This window comes from Epinephelus lanceolatus, chromosome 8, assembly GCF_041903045.1.
Source record: "Epinephelus lanceolatus isolate andai-2023 chromosome 8, ASM4190304v1, whole genome shotgun sequence".
NCBI classification, from domain to species: Eukaryota; Metazoa; Chordata; class Actinopteri; order Perciformes; family Serranidae; genus Epinephelus; species Epinephelus lanceolatus.
Genome location: NC_135741.1, coordinates 46884370 through 46904582, shown reverse-complemented (window position 1 = coordinate 46904582; position 20213 = coordinate 46884370). Strand labels below are relative to the sequence as shown.

General features: G+C 42.4%; 1 protein-coding gene across 1 annotated transcript in view; it reads left to right on the top strand.

The window, feature by feature from the left end:
• The window catches only part of LOC117258360 (immunoglobulin superfamily member 21-like), a 152324-nt gene that overhangs the window by 109846 nt on the left and 22265 nt on the right, over positions 1 to 20213 (top strand). The window contains exon 6 of the mRNA XM_033629183.2: positions 13849 to 14371. Within this exon, the coding sequence (XP_033485074.2) occupies positions 13849 to 14371 (523 nt within the window). The remainder of the gene's footprint in view (positions 1 to 13848; positions 14372 to 20213) is intronic.

Here is a 20213-nt window from a genome sequence, read left to right as displayed (position 1 = left end):
CGATATTTTTGGGCGTTTGCACATGGTCGGCGCGAAATGTCGAAATAGCACCCCCTACAAATTTTCAAAATAACCTCCCCATTGGGGTTAGTTTGTCGTAGGCAAATGAAATTTGGTACACACATGTATCATACCCAGACGCACAAAAAAGTCTCTTAACGTCATGGTGAAATCCCAACAGGAAGTCGGCCATTTTGTTTTTAATTTTTTCGTTACGGCGATTTCCACAACTTACTTTTGAACGAACTCCTCCTAGGGATTTCGTCCTATCGACTTCAAAGTTGGTACAAATCATGCTGACAACATGCTGATCAAAAGTTATCAAAAGCTTTTCTCTATGTCAAGGGGCGTGGCCGCTAGGGCGTGACAAATTTTGGCGACTTTTCGTTTTCTTGCCATCGAATTTTGAACGGCTCTCCCGCCCACATACTTGATCTCAGCAGCTTCAAACTTGCTGGACATGATGATGGCTCCACCCCGAACACCCCAATATGTTAATATTCCACCTTACTCATAGCGCCCCCCGGTGGCAACAGGAAGTGACTAGTTTTTACTTTAACATGTACTAATGCCACAAACTTGAGCGTATCAACTTGGCGCTCCCTTATAGAAACAGGAAATGGCATCTTTTACACTGACAAACACCAACCTCAAGCTCCTGACCTGATCAACTCCATTTTGTGGCCACATGATGATCAAGTTGATGAATCTCCACAGTGACACACGTGTCCTGTCATGTTGCAGGCCGCAGCAGTGGCGACTTTTCATCCTTCGCCACGGAACATCAACTTGATATAAATCCTTCATATATTGTCCAATTTGCTCGAAATTTCACACGTGTGATGAGGGTCCACCTCTGAACGCACCTGCCCAAATCTGGTTTCGCTCATGCCGCCCCCTTGTGGAAACAGGAAATGCCCTATTATACATTGACATTGTCCGATTTGCACGAAACTTCACATGTGTGATGACAGTCCACCCCTGAACGCACCTGCCCACATCTGGTTACGCTCATGCCGCCCCCTTGTGGAAACAGGAAATGCCCTATTATACATTGACATTGTCAGATTTGCTGGAAACTTCACATGTGTGATGAGGGTCCACCCCTGAACGCACCTGCCCACATCTGGTTACGCTCGTAGCGCCACCTGGTGGATGAACGAAATATTGTTTTTTCGCTCCTGCCAGGTTTTTTCTCCCTTCTCGCTTCGCGGCACAGCCCCCATATGCCTCAGGCCCCCGCGGTTACATGGGGGAGCGAGTGCCCGATCACAGCTGCTTGCAGCTTTAATTCTTCTTCTTCTTCTTCTGAGAATATAATCCCCAATTTGGCCCCTTTCCCAAATTCAAAAACTCACCAAATTTGGCGCACGCGTTTGGTCTGGCGAAAACTTTGATAATCTATTGTCGTCCTGAATTTCCACCACTAGGCGGCGCTATAATCAAGGAAAGTGCATTTTGGGTCATAACTCCCATATACTTTATGGCACATTCAAAAACCTTATATCCACACGTTCAGTGAATTGTGCTGAATCTCATGGCCACGCCCATTTCCGCCTACCGTTATTTTTTCGCAAATGCGCAAAATGACACAAACCTACTTTTTCAAACTCCTCCTAGGCAATTTCACCGATTTGCACAAAACTTTGCACACAGCATCTGTGGAGTCTTCTGACAAAAAGTTATTAAAAGAATTTTGATATTCCCAAGAATACTTAAGTTATTAAATAGCAGCTTCCTGCAGATTTGGTACAAAACAGGAAGTGTTGCATATCTCCACGTTGGTGTATCCGAATGACATGAAACTCAGTTTACTACTTCCCCATGAGCCCCTGGGGCTCTGTGCAAAATGTCAGGCGATGATCACAAAGTGTCGCTCTTTAAATTGAAGTATTTTATATCTCAACATCAGTTGTTCGGATTAACACGAAACTTAGAACAATTATTGTTAATGCCCTCCTGAGGATATCTGAAAAAGGAGTTACCGATCTGCCACTAGGTGGCGCTGTTGTGGCAGTCTAACTTAATATTTGGCACTGTGCCAACACCATAACACTTATGGAAATGAAATTGATAGGGGTGGTAAAGACTGACCCCTGTAACTCACACACCAAAAATGACCAGCAGGTGGCACTATTTTCAATGCAAAAGCGTTTTTGGCCCACAACTCCCATGTAACATGTCGAACGTTTTGAAACTTTATATCTCATTGTTCCCTGAATTCAGCTGAATTGTGTGGTGTAAGCCACACCCACTTTTGCATTAAATTTCCATTTGCAAAATCTCGAACAATGAAAAACCTACTATTTCGAACTCCTCCTAGGCGATTTGACTGATTTGCACCAAACTTTGCATGAAGCATCTGTGGACCCTTCTGACAAAAAGTTATTAAAATAATTTTGATAGTCCAAAAAACGACCAAAATATAAAACAACAAATTCCTGCACATTGTTTTCAAAATAGACAGTCTTTCATATCTTGACCAAATACAGTCCGATTACCACAACACTTTTGCTAATTGTGTTCCATGGCCCGATGAGGGTTTGTGCAAAATTTGGTGCAAATCGGCCAATAGGTGGCGCTCTGGTGGCAGTCTAATTAGTGTGAAGGAAGTAAATTGGAAAATCTTCAAATCCTCTTCAAAACTCATCGACTTTCAACCTCTTCTTGTCCCTCATACTTTGAGCTAGAGACACCATGTCAACTTTTAAAGAGTCAGAAGACCTTGAACTATTGGGCATGTATTCAGCTTCTACTTTTTGGAAAAATACATACGTGGGTTGGGTGCCTACCTGTATACTGGAAATGTAAGTAAGAGATAACGTTTATTTTTTTATTTATTACAGCTGACAAGACTTCTAGGTGCACGCCCCCCGACGGCAGCATGCCCCGACATGTGTGGACTGCGAGGGCCCATTCATCGCTGCTTGCAGCTTTAATTAGGGCCTGAGCACCTAGCGGTGCAAGGACCCTATTGAAATGCAAGGATTTTTTTATTATTTAGGGTCCGAGCACCTAGCGGTGCGAGGACCCTATTGAAATGCAAGGAATTTTTATTATTATTATTATTATTATTATTATTCCTCCAAATGAATTGCCTTTTTGGGAGGCTTAACATACCCGAAAACTCATGAAACTTTGCACACATCTCAGAACTGGTGAAAAATTTAAGGGTCTTGTGTGCGGGTTCCAAAAAATGGCTCAGTAGCGCCCCCTACAAAAGTTTGAGGAAACAGCCCCTGAAGCTCGTTTAACCTACATGTATGAAACTCGGCAGGCTTATGTAACGCTCAGAGACATACAAAAAAGCCTCTTGGAGGCATGCTCTAAACCCAACAGGAAGTCAGCCATTTTGAATTTACTGTGCAATTTTGATGCATTTTTGGCCATTTCCAGGGGTCATAAATGAACGAACTAGTCCTACAGATTTCATCTGACTGACTTCAAACCTTGGTCTGTCCCATCCCAAGACCTTGAAGATGAAAAGTTATCAAAAGCTTGAGTTTTCGTCAATGCGTGTGACCGTGGGATGGCGTCAAAGTTAGGGGTCTCGCCACTAAACAGGAAGTAGTTTATAACTCCAGCATACATGGTCCAATCTTGCCCAAACTTCACAGGATTGATGACAGTCCCGCCCTGAACACATCTACATGTCAATAATTAGAGATAAACATAGCGCCCCCTACTGGCAATGGGAAATGTCATGTTTTAGACTTTAATGTACATCTCCTACAGACTTGACCAGATCCACTTCAAACTTGGTGAAAAAAGTCATAAGACGTTGATGACGCTTTATTGTGGAAACTGTGAGTTTTCGTCGAAGGGCGTGGCCACAGCCTGGCGGCGAACTTTGATGTTTCGCCATGATGATAAACGTTGCTGTAACTTGACTCCATGTGGGAATATCTTGCCAAAACTTCACACATATGATGACAGTCCAGCCCTGAACACATCTACAGAGGAATTTTGAATCACCGCCATAGCGCCACCTTCTGGCAACAGAAAGCTACTTTATACATTCTTTGATGTCCCGCTTCTAGCAGGTTAATCAGACCCACCTCAAACTTGTCCTTAGACCTTGATGATGCTTAAAAATGAAGCTTTTGAGTTTTCATCAAACGCTGTCACCGTGGCGCCGCTTTGTTCGCCATCAAACACGATGTTGTTTTGAAGGGACAAGGGATGCTTGAAAACTCACCAAACGTGGCATACACATCACAGGTCACAAGTCCTGTTGTCTGATGTGATTTTTGTGCTTTGATGCACCAAGATGGCTCAACAGCGCCCCCTAGAATATTTCAATTAAGCTGCCCCCAAAGCTGGTTTGACCTGCATGTATGAAACTTGGTAGGCACCTGTAACACTCTATTACGTACAAAAAAGTCTCTTGGAGCCATGCTCCAAACCCAACAGGAAGTCAGCCATTTTGAATTTACTTCTGCCCCGTTTGTGCATTTTTGCCCATTTCCAGGGGTCATAAATTAACGAACTAGTCCTACAAATTTTATCCGATCGACTTCAAACCTTGGTCTGTCCCACCCCAAGACCTTGAAGATGAAAAGTTATTAGAAGCTTGAGTTTTGTCAATGCGTGTGACTGTGGGATGGCGTCAAAGTTAGGGGTCTCGCCACTAAACAGGAAGTAGTATGTAACTCCAGCATACATGGTCCAATCTTGCCCAAACTTCACAGGATTGATGACAGTCCCGCCCTGACCACATTTTTATTACCATATTTCCTGATCCTCATAGTGTTAGCTAGTGGTGACAGGAAGTAGGTCTCAAACATTTATCTTTTGATTTATCTGAAAGTTAAATGCTGTGGTGTATATTTGATGTATAAAAACATGATGTATAATTACTGCGCTCTCCAACTCCCTCTAGTGGAAAGAGGAAGTGATACAAAATGTGAAATATGTCATTCCAGTATTGTATCAAGGATATGCCAAGTCACTCCTGCATGCGATGTCTAACTTTGACAGAAATGATCCGACGCATCAGAAGGCATCCTGCCAGCCCCCCCGAGTTGCGTGAAGGTGCGAGGGCCCGTTCATCGCTGCTTGCAGCTTTAATTAGGGCCCGAGCGACGACAAAGTCATCCGAGGACCCTATTTAAATCGCGCTGTTCATTATTATTATTATTATTATTATTATTAGGGCTCGAGCGACGACGAAGTCGTCCAAGGACGCTATTGAAATCGTGCTGTCTATTATTATTATTATTATTATTATTCTTGCGACATTTCGTGCCCCAATTTCGGACCTTTCCCAAATTTCAAATTGCTTCTAACTTTCCACATTCGTCCGGCCGCATCTGAAATTCGATATTTTTGGGCGGTTGCACATGGTCAACGCGAAATGCTGAAATAGCGCCCCCTGCAAATTTTCAAAAACCCCTCCCCATTGGGGTTAGTTTGTTGTAGGCAAACGAAATTTGGTACACACATGTGTCATACCGAGACGCACAAAAAAGTCTCTTAACATCATGGTAAAATCCCAACAGGAAGTCGGCCATTTTGTTTTGAATTTTTTCGTTATGGCGATTTCCACAACTTAAATTTGAACAAACTCCTCCTAGGGATTTCGTCCGATTGACTTCAAATTGGCTACAGATCATCCTGAGAATATGCTGATCAAAAGTTATTAAAAGTTTTTCTCTATGTCAAGAGGCGTGGCCGCTAGGGCGTAACAAATTTTGGCAACTTTTCGTTTTCTTGCCATTGAATTTCAAATGGTTCCCCTGCCCACATACTTGATCTCAGCAGCTTCAAACTTGCTGGACATGATGATGGCTCCACCCCAAACACCCCAATATGTTAATATCCCACCTTACTCATAGCGCCCCCCGGTGGTAACAGGAAGTGACCAGTTTTTACTTTAACATGTACTAATGCCACAAACTTGACCGCATCAACTTCATTCCACTTCTAATGCATGCAGAACAAGTTGGTGAAGCTACATTATGAATGCTGTGAAGCTACGTCTAATGGTGTCCATGTGGCGGCGTGGTGACTATCGATCCCTCGCCACTAAATACGTTTGGCTTCTTGATGGCTTCAACGACCTCATATCCTCATGAAAATGGATACACAGGTCAAGAATGGCGAGCTCTTGCATCTGATAGGGGCGTCGCCCATGGGGGGGACAAAATGCCTCTATAGCACCCCCTTGAAATTTTCAAAAAGCCCTCCCCGTAGGGGTTTTTTTTGGAGTAGGAACATGAAAATTGGTACACATGTGTATGTTGTCCAGACGCACATAAAAGTCTCTGGCACCAATGGTCTACTCCAAACAGGAAGTCGGCCATTTTGATTTTGACTTGTCATTTTGTCGTGATTTCCACATGTTGTATTTTAACGAACTAGTCCTAGGGATTTCATCCAATCGACTTCAAAGTTTTTACAGATCGTCCAGAGACCATGCTGATCAAAAGTTGTGCTCTGCATGTCTGTAGGTCAAAGGGCGTGGCTGCTATGGTGCTGCCATTTCTGATCCATCGCCATGCATATTCAAGCAGCTCTCTCTCCCACATAATTTATCCAAACTGCTTCAAAATTTCTGTACATGGTAAGAGCCCCACCCTCAACGCCTCCATATGCTCGTGGGCAGTCTTGCTCGCGCCGCCCCCTTGTGGAAACAGGAAATGCCATCTTTTACACTGACAAACACCAACCTCAAGCTCCTGACCTGATCAACTACATTTTGTGGCCACATGACGATCAAGTTGATGAATCTCCACAGTGACACACGTGTCCTGTCATGTTGCAGGCTGCCGCCGCGGCGGTGGTGACTTTTCATCCTTCGCCACTGAACATCAACTTGGTATAAATTATTCATGCTTTGTCCGATTTCACACACATGATGAGGGTCCACCTCTGAACACACCTGGCCACATCTGGTTAAGCTCGTAGTGCCACCTGGTGGATGAATGAAACATTGCGTTTTTTCGCTCCTCCCAGTTTTTTTCTCCCTTCTCGCATCGTGCCACAGCCCCTGCGTGCCTCAGGGCCCCACGGTTGCATGGGGGAGTGAAGGCCCGATAAACGTTGCTTGCAGTTTTAATTATGATTATTCTTTCATGCTCAAAATTCACCAAAATTGGCATCTATGTCAGGACCGGCAAAAATTTGATAAAATGAAGTAATTAATCCCCAAAGTGACAAAATGGGCTCTCTAGCGCCACCTACACACACTAAAATGACCGCTGTGACCTGTACAAATGTGGTAGAAAGACAAAACCAAAACTGGCTTGTTCGTCTCATCAAGACCTACAAATCACGCACTGACACCCCTGACCTAAATCCAACAGGAAGTGAGCTATTTGCCCTTTCAAAGTAAGATGTAATTTTTCAAAAATTCTCTTACTCAAAAAATACCTACTCCTATACTGTTTATTGTATCGACTTCAAACATGCACACATGACAGGCCAAGCCCTGCTAAACAATTCCTCTGAACAACTTTGTCATTACTCAAACAGTTTGGATTTTATGCCCTCTTAAAGGTGACATGTCATAAAACCTCTTTTTTTTGCGCCACCTAGACACACTAAAATGGCTGCTGTTGCGGACTGTAGGAATGTTGTAGAAAGATCAAACTAAAACTGGCTTCTTCGTCTCCTCGAGACCTACAAATCACTCATTGACATCACTGACCTAAATCCAACAGGAAATGCGCTAGTGCCTCTGAAAATAACATGAGAAAATGTGTCAGCTGTGAGCTAGACATCTTCAACTTTCGACTAAGATCTATTTTTGACTCCACAAACATGAAACCTATATGTCTGCATTTGGAACCAGTGTATCTCTCTTGTGGTATGTTCAGATTGGGAAGAGGAAGGACTAGTTTGAGAAATTTTAAGCCCATCTTGAAGTGCTTGCGCTCTCACCTAACTACATGCAGTCATTAATTAGCATAACAATGGCTTCACTCTGACAGACACAAGCACAAGTGTGTGTGTGCGTGTGTGTGTGTGTGTGTGTGTGTGTGTCTCCATTTGAAACAGCATCTACATATATATATCAGTGTTTTCCATCTCCTACATACTACTACAGCCTTTATTACTGATAATACTGTTGCTACTTTTGTGATTATGACTGTTAAATACATATTGGAACGCAATGTAATCTTATACACACAGAGTGCTCAGTAATTGTAGCACATGTAGTATGCAGCATGACAAGTGACCTACTTATCAGAGTATTTCTTTGGTCAACAGTCAAGTAACCACACACAAACACATAATCAAAACCATACAATCTCACACAGCCCAGCTGCAACCTCCCATGCCACAGGGGGTTCATATCACTGGGCATCTTCTCAATCAATCAATCAATTTTATTTATAAAGCCCAATATCACAAATCACAATTTGCCTCACAGGGCTTTACAGCATACGACATCCCTCTGTCCTTATGACCCTCACAGCTGATCAGGAAAAACTCCCCAAAAAACCCTTTAACGGGGAAAAAAAACGGTAGAAACCTCAGGAAGAGCAACTGAGGAGGGATCCCTCTTCCAGGATGGACAGACGTGCAATAGATGTCGTACAGAACAGATCAGCATAATAAATTAACAGTAATCTGTATGACACAATGAGACAGAGAGAGACAGAGAGAGAGAGAGAGAGAGAGAGAGAGAGAGAGAGAGAGATGCAGGACAGACGGTAATGACAGTAGCTTACAACAACATTAATGAAAGTAATAATATTATTGTTATAGTTCTGGCTACTGTGGTACAATATGTTGAAAGTATATATTAGTATCTCTCTCTCTCTCTCTCTCTCCTGTTACTGCATGTCACTAACTCTGCCGTACTGCCTGCCAGTAACTCGGCCTCTTCTCCAGGGGCCTCATTTATAAAAGAGTGCTTAGGATTCATACTAAAAGTCGACGTGCGCCCAAAAGCTGAAAATGGCATGCGCTAAAAAATAATCTGATTTATAAAACCGTGCGCACGCACACTTGCACACAGTATTCTCGTTATAAATCACAGACCTCCTGGAGTTGTGCGCACCCAGATCCGCCTCATATTCTGCCCTCTACATGCCCTAGTTCAACCATAAATGGTCATGCAAATCACCTCATGAATGCGATCACGCGACAGGTGTGAGAAACGAACCAAAAAACGGAATTTCTCTGAGACTGAGCTAGAGACCCTTTAACGGGAGGTAGAGGACTGAAGAAAGATTTTATTTGGTGGCCACAGCAGCGGGATCACTAATAAAAGAAAGCAAAAAAGTGGCAACACATCAACGTTGCTGATGCTGTGAGCTGTGTCTGTGGGACTGCACGGACAGTGACAGAGAAAAAAAAAAAGGTCTGATCTAAAGGTAGACCAAATATTTCTACTCCTTTACCAACATGTAGTTAATGTGTTGCTTTTAAATTTGAGGATGTTTGACATTGATGTGTGACATTTATTAAAGGTGGAGGCAAAAAGGAGTATGTGCCATCTTGCGCAATTACGCACGAGGGTCACCGCAGTATCTACATGTTTATGGCAATTAGTCTGATCAGACACCCGGCCTGAATTACAGCATGAACCAGTGGTATCCCTGTCCCAAAATACAACGTGTAATTTGAAATACAATTCAAAGATGAAAGTGTAATAGGCGAACACGTTCCTTCATGCCAGTTTCGTCATGAACAGCACATGTCTAAGTAGGGCTGATGAAATGAGTGTAACGGTTGGGCTTAATGGCTGTATTTCGAGACATGATAAATGCACTGGAAATATTTAGCTAAATAAATAAATATATTCCATGCAGTCGCGCCGTCCTCTCCCCCTCCTGCGCTCACAGAGTGGACAATGAGACGTTAGAGGCAGTGTGGATTAAATACGTATTAAGAAAGAATTTCAATTCAGGATTTGAGTTGGATTTTACAACGTTTTTATGAAACAATTATCACTCACTCCAAGCGCAAAATAAGGCTGCTGGATTTAATTTCAATGATAACGTGGATCTAAGGTGGATATAGCGTGACATTAAATTTGTGTGAGACATCAATAAAAATCTGACTCCACTTCTCCACCTCGCCGTCTGCATCGCCACTTCCCAGTGTCTCCAAAATGTGTGCACGCATGACTCAGAGTTTGCTTACAGGTGTGCACATTCTCCCACCAAGTTTATCTTTATAAATCACAACCTTTGCGTGGTAAGTGGCATACGCCACTTTCAAGCCCCGTTTTGTGCATAAGCAAGCTTTATAAATGAGGCCCAAGAGCCTTTGTGCTCCACTGTCTCGCAAGTTAACTTCTGTCACATCGGTGCCTGCATAGTGTGACGTGTGTGCTTGTGCTGCTGCAGTGGTCCTGCCAAATGCCTCCTGCTGCTGCTGTGATCATTAGTCATACTTCTACTGTTATTATACACATACAATATACACATATGTACACTATCAGATATTAATATATACTTTCAACAAATTGTACCACAGTAGCCAGAATTGTAATTATAATATTATTACTTTCATTAATGTTGTTGTAAGCTGTTAACATTATCGTCTGTCCTGCATCTTTCTCTCTCTCTGTCTCTCTCTCTGTCTCTGTCTCTCTCTCTGTCTCTGTCTCTCTCTCTGTCTCTCTCTGTCTCTGTCTCCCCTTCTGTCTCATTGTGTCATACAGATTACTGTTAATGTATTATGTTGATCTGTTCTGTACGTCATCTGTTGCACGTCTGTCGTCCTGGAAGAGGGATCCCTCCTCAGTTGCTCTTCCTGAGGTTTCTACCGTTTTTTCCCCTGTTAAAGGTAGCTTTTCCTTATCTTCTGCGAGGGTCCTAAGGACAGAGGGATGTTGTATGCTGTAAAGCCCTGTGAGGCAAATTGTGATTTGTGATAGTGGACTTTATACATAAAATTGATTGATTGATTGATTGATTGATTGATTGATTGATTGATGTTTGTCAGTAGTTTGATTTTCAGAAGCCATCAAAGTTTCACTCCCAAGTCATGGGTTCATTGCCAAAAATGACCTTACGTTCTACTGACATTGTTTGTTTTATCCACATTTCAGCTCTTACGAATAGGCTAATTCACACTGTCTACGTGAGCTGGAGGCCGACAGTGAGAGTCCGAGGTCCTGTTCATCGCTGTTTGCACCTTTAATTTCAATTGAGTCTGATGGCTGTGCATACATCACTAAGTACCATTTTAGCTTTCAGATAGTTTTGTGTGTAAAATGGCTGCAGGGAACACAAAAGTGTTATCAGGCACACAGAGCGCACTGGAGACACTGCAATACTCTGCTTCTCACCCAGCACATTTCTTTTTTTAATGTCAGGTAGTGTCCTGTTTGATGAACTCACTGTATTAAAAGCAGCAGCAATATGTTCCCACTTGCTGCCTTTTCTTTATCTTTTTCTTTTCTTTGTAACCCCACTGCCCACCAAACACTAGGCTTTCTAACCTCCAGCTCACTCACAAACATCTCAATATCTGCGTCAAAAATATTCCTTTTCTTGGTTTTCCTCTCAGTCGTTGCTGTGATTTACCACATGTAGGTGTGTAGAGGGCGGGATATGAAGCTGGTCCACATGCAGACTATTCCAAGTTGATTTGGAATATATAAAATGAAACTGCATAGTGGTAGGTGTACACATGGTTTTATAAATCAGTTGGGTTTTTTTGTTTTGTTTTTTTGCATACGCACATTTTCTCATTTGTATGTATGCAAACATTTAGTGTGGAATGTGGTTCCTGGTGTTCTTGTCCTCATCCCCCAAGTCTTCTTCTTTCAGTTCTACATGGTTGCTTTGCACAGTACACAAACAGTGACCAAAATCTTTTAAAGAGATCAGAATGATTTGAATCGGCTCATTCGTTCATAGTTTCCAACCCTACGTAATATACATAAAGCTTGTTCACCAGGGCCCTATTTCAGAAAGCAGGTTCAACAAACTCTGAGCCTGATCCCGATCTCCGGGTTGACTGAGCCTGTGCTGAGAAACTCTGAGTTTTCGGTTCCAGCTGATCAGAATCAGCTCAATGAACTCTGAGTATGTTCAGCCTGAGGGAAGCGCGTTCACGGCGAGCACCAAATGACATCGTCAATGGAGTGCAGAAAACGTGATTTTCAGTGGCAGAAAGCAGAAAGCCACTTATTTCATCCCAACTGAATCGGAGATTTTAATGACCGTGAATGAAGACATGAAAAAAAATCTATTACGGCAGCTGCAGCTAAACAGCGTGAGGTGTGATGGGAAAGACTGCAGAGTAAATAGGTAATATGAAATAATGTAATGTAATGTGATGTGTTAATCTGTGTGTAATCTACAGACAATATAGAAACATTTTTTATATCTTAAGTGTTCATATATTTTAATATTATTTGCTATAGCCTCTTATTCAGCTGTAATCTGATGGAGCCCAGATGCATGGGGCAGCAACTCAAAATCAAACACAAAGATATTATACAGACTGGTAAATGTTTTGCTTATACTTTCTGAATTCCTGCAATATAAGGCTGAGGTTAATTATACTGCTGAATTCCCGTGAAATGACTTTCAATTCACGTAATCTCCTTTATGCTCAGATGGAACTATTATGTGATGTTGAGTCCCATAAATGAGCCAATTACACCACAGAATCTTTGAATATATGAAAAGTATGAATGAATCATTGCATAATGTATCCGCGTAGATAAATTTCTTTTAAACACTGACAAACCTGCAGTTCTGTGAAATTCTTCTTTTTTTAAAAGATTATTTCTTGGGCTTTTGTTGCCTTTAATGACAAAACAGCGTTTTGCATAACGTTAAGGCGAGAGAGGGAACGACATGCGCAGGAGGCTGCAGACAGGGTTTGAACTCGCGGCCAGTGCATCAAGGATTGAGCGTCAGATCACGAGGCGTCCTTCCATCCACTTAGCCACTGATTTTCCGTGGTAGTTAATTTTATAATCAATTCTGATTTATGCCCAGGGAAAACCACAAAAACAGGCAAATGTCTTTTCAGAGCCAGAGTCACTTTTCTTATGGCCCGACAAACCGTTGCCTCGCTGATGTGCTCAGTGTCTCTGGTATTGTAAAGAAAACTGCTGCTGCCAAAGAAACAAAGGGCAATGCATAACATTTGCTCCGATGATAATGCAAATCCACGATGTGTAATATTTGATATATCTGGGTGAAACAGATTGTTAAGATAAATGATCATATAAGCCTAGTCCCTCCTCCGGGGAGACATCCAAATGGGGTCTAATCACCTTCTCCTTACGCAACAGTCCATGAATAAACTGTGCCCCAACATCCACAATTTCATTCACTAAAGGACACGCTATGTCTCTCCTTCCTGCTACACGCTTAGCCTCAGGCTTTGATGGAGCAAACCTTCAAGCCAGCAGGTTTGCTTCACGGAGTAAGTTGCCATAGTAACTGACTCAGGGTTACGCTGAGCTGGCTTTGTGAAATGGAAAACTCAGAGTTTCCCTCATCTCAGACTGAACATACTCAAGAGTTTTCACTAATCCTGCTTTCTGAAATAGGGCGCAGCAGTCGTAAATGTCTTTAAGGCTTTGTGTTCTGAAATGACAACAGTGACTCTGATCAGAACTCCTCTTCCGGAATGTTTACTGATATAATAAATAATTGAGATTTATCAAAGAAACAGCCTCCAGATAAACTTGTTTACAGGTAAATGTTGGCACTTCTCTCCAGCACACTGTGGCCTGCAGTTGGTTTAACAATCACACATTCCTGTTGCATTTCCTTCAACCAACTACAATTGTGACAAAGCATTTGACTTTGTAAGAACTTGTCCTGCCTCCTACAAAACTAAGAGCACACAGCAAACTGTCTTCTTAAATGGAGGTCTGTGTTCCTGTTGACCTCACCTGCCTTTGTTCTGAACTTTCAGGTGTACTTCAAGCGGGATGGCGAGCTTATTGATGTGGTGCCAACTGCCCACTTTTTCTCATCAGTGGAAGACCAAAGCAAGGGCCCAGGTCTAGAAAAGAGCTGGAGCAGGACCCAGGCAGGGTTCTGGAGCTCCCGAGCTCTCACCAGTCGAGACCTTGATGACACCAAACTCCAAAAGTCCCTGTCCCTGCTGGAGCAAGAAGGGAAGCTGGCTCGGCTGGGCCAACATGGCCCCGATGGCCTGGAACAGGGTGGAGAGCAAGGGTTTGAGTCGGACCCTGAGCTAACCACTGAGGTGATCCCTGAGACAGTGGTGAGCAGGGAGTTTCCCCGCTGGGTCCAGAGTAGTGATCCGCTCTACTACTTCCAGCACCGGCAGCAGTCAGCAGGTGATGGCACCATGGAGGTGAGAGCCATGCTGACTTGGAGCCTCAACCCTCAGCTGGATAACGAGGCTCTCTTCAGCTGTGAGGTCAACCACCCAGCTCTGTCCATGCCCATGCAGGCTGAGGTCACCCTAGGTGAGTGATGCACCAACCCACACTGGCAGAACTGACACGCACACAGAATTTTCACTTAATCTAGTTACACAGATCATCTGCTTATAATGTCAGATTTTATATGAATTCAGAAGGGACCCACTGATAATATACACTCCTGGGAACACACAAATCATTTTACTCAGATTAGTTCATATGTGTGAGGAAGGTCCTGGGACCAGTTGCACAAAACACAACACAAGTTTTCTCCTTAAGTATGACACTTAAGGCTTTATTTCTCCTTAGCTGATGGATTCACACAGTTGCACAGAATCCCTTAAAAGGTTTCCTTTATTAAGGAAAATCGTTAATTAATTTACTGCATTGACAGAGATTTTACAGTGGCAAAAGTTTCCATGGAGATTGTTTGTTTGCTTGGACTCTTGCTTGTGATGGCTGTTATTGTCTCACAAAGTTGGCTTATAGTTAGTGAAAAAATGGCAGAAGAAAATAAGAAAAGAAAAGAAAACCATATTGATCAGAGGAGGAAAAGATTATACTGCTGGAAGAATACAATCATAGAAAGTACATACCACAAAGAGAATTTGATCCCTGATCAGGATATGGCATTCATCCCACTTTGGATGGAGCTGCTCTCATATCTAGACACCTGGCCAATTTTATTAGTAATTCAAAAGCCTGACAACCGAGAGTTGAGACCAGGAATCAGAGCCATAGTCTTACACGCTTCTCTGAGCGTCTAGTGCAGTTACCCACCCATAGTTTTATACAGACGGTGTCTGTCCCCCAACCATCTAAATTATCTTAATCTAAAATTAAACAAAGAGGAGTTGTGTATAACAACCTAATAAAAATTAAAACCTATTCTGTGACAGAAAGACAAAACAGGCGAATTAAATGTGGACTGTTAAATATCAGGTCTCTAACATCTAAAGCAGTGTTAGTAAATGAATTAAAATCAGATAATGATATTGATTTACTCAGCCTCACTGAAACCTGGCTGTGTCAAGATGAATATGTCAGTCTAAATGAATCCACTCCTCCCAGTCATAATAATACCCACATTCCTCGAGGCAGCGGCCGAGGAGGGGGACTTGCAGCCATTTTTAGTCTGTTAATCAGCCCTAAACCTAAACTAGATTATAATTCCTTTGAAAGCCTTGTTCTTAGTCTTTTACATCCGACCTGGAAAACCTCGCGAAAACCTAGAACACTTAATTGGCCTAAAAGGTTCTGCACTAAGCAGATTTAAATCCTGTTTTTCTGATCATTTTTAGTTCATTCATGTTAATGATGAATCATCTCTACATACTCAAGTTTGTTTTGGAGTTCCGCAAGGTTCTGTGCTTGGACCAATCCTGTTCACTCTATATATGCTTCCTTTAGGTAACATCATTAGAAATCACTCTGTAAATTTCCATTGTTATGCGGATGATACACAGTTGTATTTATCGATGAAGCCAGAAGAAAGTAATCAATTAACTAAATTTCATAACTGCCTTAAAGACATAAAAACCTGGATGTGCACCAATTTCCTGATGTTAAATTCAGAGAAAACTGAAGTTATTGTTCTTGGCCCCAAACAACTCAGAGACTCTTTATCTGATGATATGGTTTCTCTGGATGGCATTGCTCTGGCCTCTACCACTACCGTAAGAAACCTCGGAGTAATATTTGACCAAGATTTGTCTTTTAATCCCATTTTAAAACAAACCTCACAGACTGCATTTTTTCATCTGCGTAATATTGCAAAAATTAGGCCTATCCTGACCCGAAAAGATGCAGAAAAATTGGTCCACACTTTTGTCACCTCTAGGCTGGATTACTGTAACTCTCTATTATCAGGTAGCTCTAGTAAGTCCTTAAAAACTCTCCAGCTAATTCAGAATGCAGCAGCACGTGTACTTACTTATTTATTTATTTATTTAGAAAATCAGGACAATGCATATTAATGAACATGAACAGCAGTACACGTAAATATGCCAGATTGTGTGTAATTTCTATCTGGAGTCCTTTAGGCAGGTTGATGTTACATTACAAAAGAACAAGAGATATATGGTATTAAACGTTTGTTATTCAAAACAAAAAAAGAAAGAAAAAGCAGATAGAAAAGAAAACAGGACAATGCATAAGTATGCGTTAAAACAGAGAGTTAATACAGTACAGCATGCAGTTAGAGGTGATTACATGTTTGGTTAGCTCTAAGCCACACCTTCAGGTGGCTCTTGAAGGTGGCCAGGGTGGGACATTCCCTTATGGTTACTGACAGGAACTAAGAAATATGATCATATTTCTCCTGTTTTAGCTTCTCTGCACTTGCTCCCTGTAAAATCCAGAATTGAATTTCAAATCCCACCAGAACACTGCGCTCTGAGAACGCAGGGTTACTCGTGGTCCCTGGAGTCACTAAAAGTAGATCAGGAGCCAGAGCCCTCAGCTATCAGGCTCCTGTTGCGGTCCGGGAGGCAGACACCATCTCCACATTTAAGACTAGACTTAAGACTTTCCTCTTTGATAAAGCTTATAGTTAGGGCTGGCTCAGGCTTGCCCTGTACCAGCCCCTAGTTAGGCTGACTTAGGCCTAGTCTGCTGGAGGACCCCCCTATAATACACCGGGCACCTTCTCACCTTCTCTCCTTCTCTCTCTCTCTCTCTCGTATTCTATTACTGCATCTCGCTAACTCGGCCATTCTTCATGTCACTAACTCGGCTTCTTCTCCGGAGCCTTTGTGCTCCACTGTCTCTCAGATTAACTCATATCACAGCGGTGCCTGGACAGCGTGACGTGTGTGGTTGTGCTGCTGCCGTGGTCCTGCCAGATGCCTCCTGCTGCTGCTGTTATTAGTCATACTTCTATTGTTATTATACACATTTGATTATTGTCACATATGTATACTGCCAGATATTAATACATACTTTCAACATATTGTACCACAATAGCCGGAATTATAATTATAATATTAGTACTTTCATTAATGTTGTTGTAAGTTACTGTCATTACCATCTGTCCTGCATCTCTCTCTCTCTCTGTCTCTGTTTCTCTCTCTCTGTCTGTCTCTCTGTCTCTCTCTCTCTGTCTCTCTTTCTGTCTCATTGTGTCATACGGATTACTGTTAATTTATCATGTTGATCTGTTCTGTACAACATCTATTGCACATCTGTCCGTTCTGGAAGAGTTTTTCCTTATCCGCTGTGAGGGTCCAAAGGACAGAGGGATGTCGTATGCTGTAAAGCCCTGTGAGGCAAATTGTGATTTGTGATATTGGGCTTTATAAATAAAACAGATTGATTGATTGATCCCCAAATACCAGAGAACAGACAGCATGTGTAGGAAGACATTGCAACGATAATTAATTCAGTCAAATCTATTATGTCTTTTGACAGCTGACAAGTGGCTCAACCTCACACACCTCATCCCTCTCCTCGCATCACTGCGCCGCTAACAGCTGTTAGTGGCCAGTACCACTAACAGCGGCTAACAGCGGCTAACACAGCGCCACTAACAGCGGCTAACAGCTGTTAGCGACCAGCGCCGCTGTTAGCCGCTGTTAGCGCTGTTAGCTGTGATTGCATTACCTTTCTCCTTCAGCAGCTCTTTCCACCTGGGAAAGGCTACCCCGATGTTGACCCTCGTTTTTTGAATTCACTGGTCATGTTGCCTTTTGCACTTTCTTGGCAACGAGGATTGCGTCTCCAGTGATGCTGCATATGCATGATCCTGCATTATGAAACTAACAATGTCAGTAAAACAACTAGCCTAAGTTTATTTCCTTGTGCAACAAAAGCATGTAGGTTTAGAAAAAAAACCATCATGGTTTGGCTCAGCATTCCCACAGGATGCAAACAGTGGGCTCCCAGGTGAAAGTACAGTGTTTGTTGGAGCCATCCACCACCCGTCATATCCATCCTATAAGGACTTTGCAGATCCTTCTATTACGTTGTTACGGATGGCGTGTCAAACTGATGCCAGTGTTAATTTCTTTGACAAAAACTATGATGAAATTTTTTATCAACAACCTTTATTTCCATGACAGAAACGAGACAATGACCAGCTAAAAATAGATCTTGATACTCAGGTCTGGAATCAAGAAGGTTAATGGGTTGATGCTGTTTGACAGGCAGGTAGGAGGCTCAGTTATCTGTGTGAGTGAAGCTGTGTTGTAAGTTACGGAAGACGAGAACGGCCATGTATTATTCTTTTTTTTGTGCACTGTTATCTCGAGATAACGAATTAATTAATTCGTTATCTCGAGATAACAAAGATTGTTTTCTCGTGATAAATAAATAAGTCTGATGATTGTGCGCTGGTTAATGTAATCGTCCTGATTTCAGCCTACAAGAGCTGCCACTGGTGTCCCAGGGAGGTGAAAATGGCAGATCACATTATTGATCAACGCATCAGGATGTACTTTAATCAAGGTCTAACACAGGCAGAAATTGCATTGTGTCTTTCTGTTAGGCATTCAGATTAGTCCTCGTCGTTTAAGGAGAAGACTAGCGCGGTTACAACTTCACGGGCGATGGTTAAGTGATCCTGCTCATTGACGGGAAATCACATCATCTGCTAGGTATATGTGACGTACATGCCCTTATTTGGATAACATGGTATTCCCCACACATAAAGCCTATTGACAGCGTAATGCGCTCTGGCTGCAGATGTATTAAGCCTTAATCCGTTCTTGCAGCACGTCTACAGAAAGTATTTTGTTAGAGACAAACCATCCATCTGTCTGTCATCTCACCTGTTTGGTCTGCCTTGACCAGCGAATTCATCAGCTTGTAACAATTCGCCAACAACAGAAACTGAGGCTTATGTCACAACGCTACTTTTACAGGTCACGGGAGGCACAGTTCACGGTGCCAAGCTGAAACCCCTGATATAACATAACCCCAAAAAACTTAACTCTTTTTGTTTTCAAAATGCAGCAATAAATTGTATAAAAACGAAAAGGACTCATATGGTTAGTTTAACGCAACAACTTTAGTGTAATTAATTTAAATCAAACTCAAATTAACACGCGTCCGGCTCGGACGATTCACTCAATTAACACAGCGCGTCACGCCGATACAGAAAACAGATAACCCCCACTGTGCATTTACTGCTTGTTTATTAATTCCAGTCACGTTTAATAGTAGCTGCAGCAGCAACAGCTAGTTGCCAACAGCTGTCTTGTTATTATTTCTTTATTACAGATATGGGACGTCATTTGGCCATGGTGATCGCCGCTTGCTGTTGGTCAGTTTTTCTGCTGTTGTTTTTTATCTGTGTACACTGTCTTGGTTCGTCATGTCAGAAGTAGTGAGTTTTGGAGTATAGACATTTGTTTTATTTTTACATCTTCAGCACCAAGGACAGCGCTTAAAGTGATTTTGTTATAACTGCTACCTAACAGGCTCGGGGACATCTTCAGCACCAAGGACAGCGCTCAAACTACAGTAGTTCTTGTCTGCTTTTGTCATGTGGTGGATTCTACTGTTGGCCTAAATTTGCATTTGTTAGAACTTCTTAATGTTTTATTTGTGTGTAGCTTATGGCAGCCAGTCAGTAGCCTAGTGAGTGGCGATGTGCGATGCGCTATACAGCAGGAAAAAAAATACAATGATGTCACTCATTCATTCATCCAGTGAACCCCCCCCCCCCCCCCCCCTTAAAACATCTTCCCGTGTGTGGGGAATACCCATGGATGTCGGAACTATTTTCTGAGAGGGGATGCGGGATTTTTGTTGAGGGGCGGGGGACGCACACACACTTATCAGTGATTAAGGATTTGATTTGAAGTTATTTTATAATAACATGCAGTTATAAGAGAACTAGAATGGATGAACACGACATCTTTATTGTTAAGAAAATGAAACTTTGCTC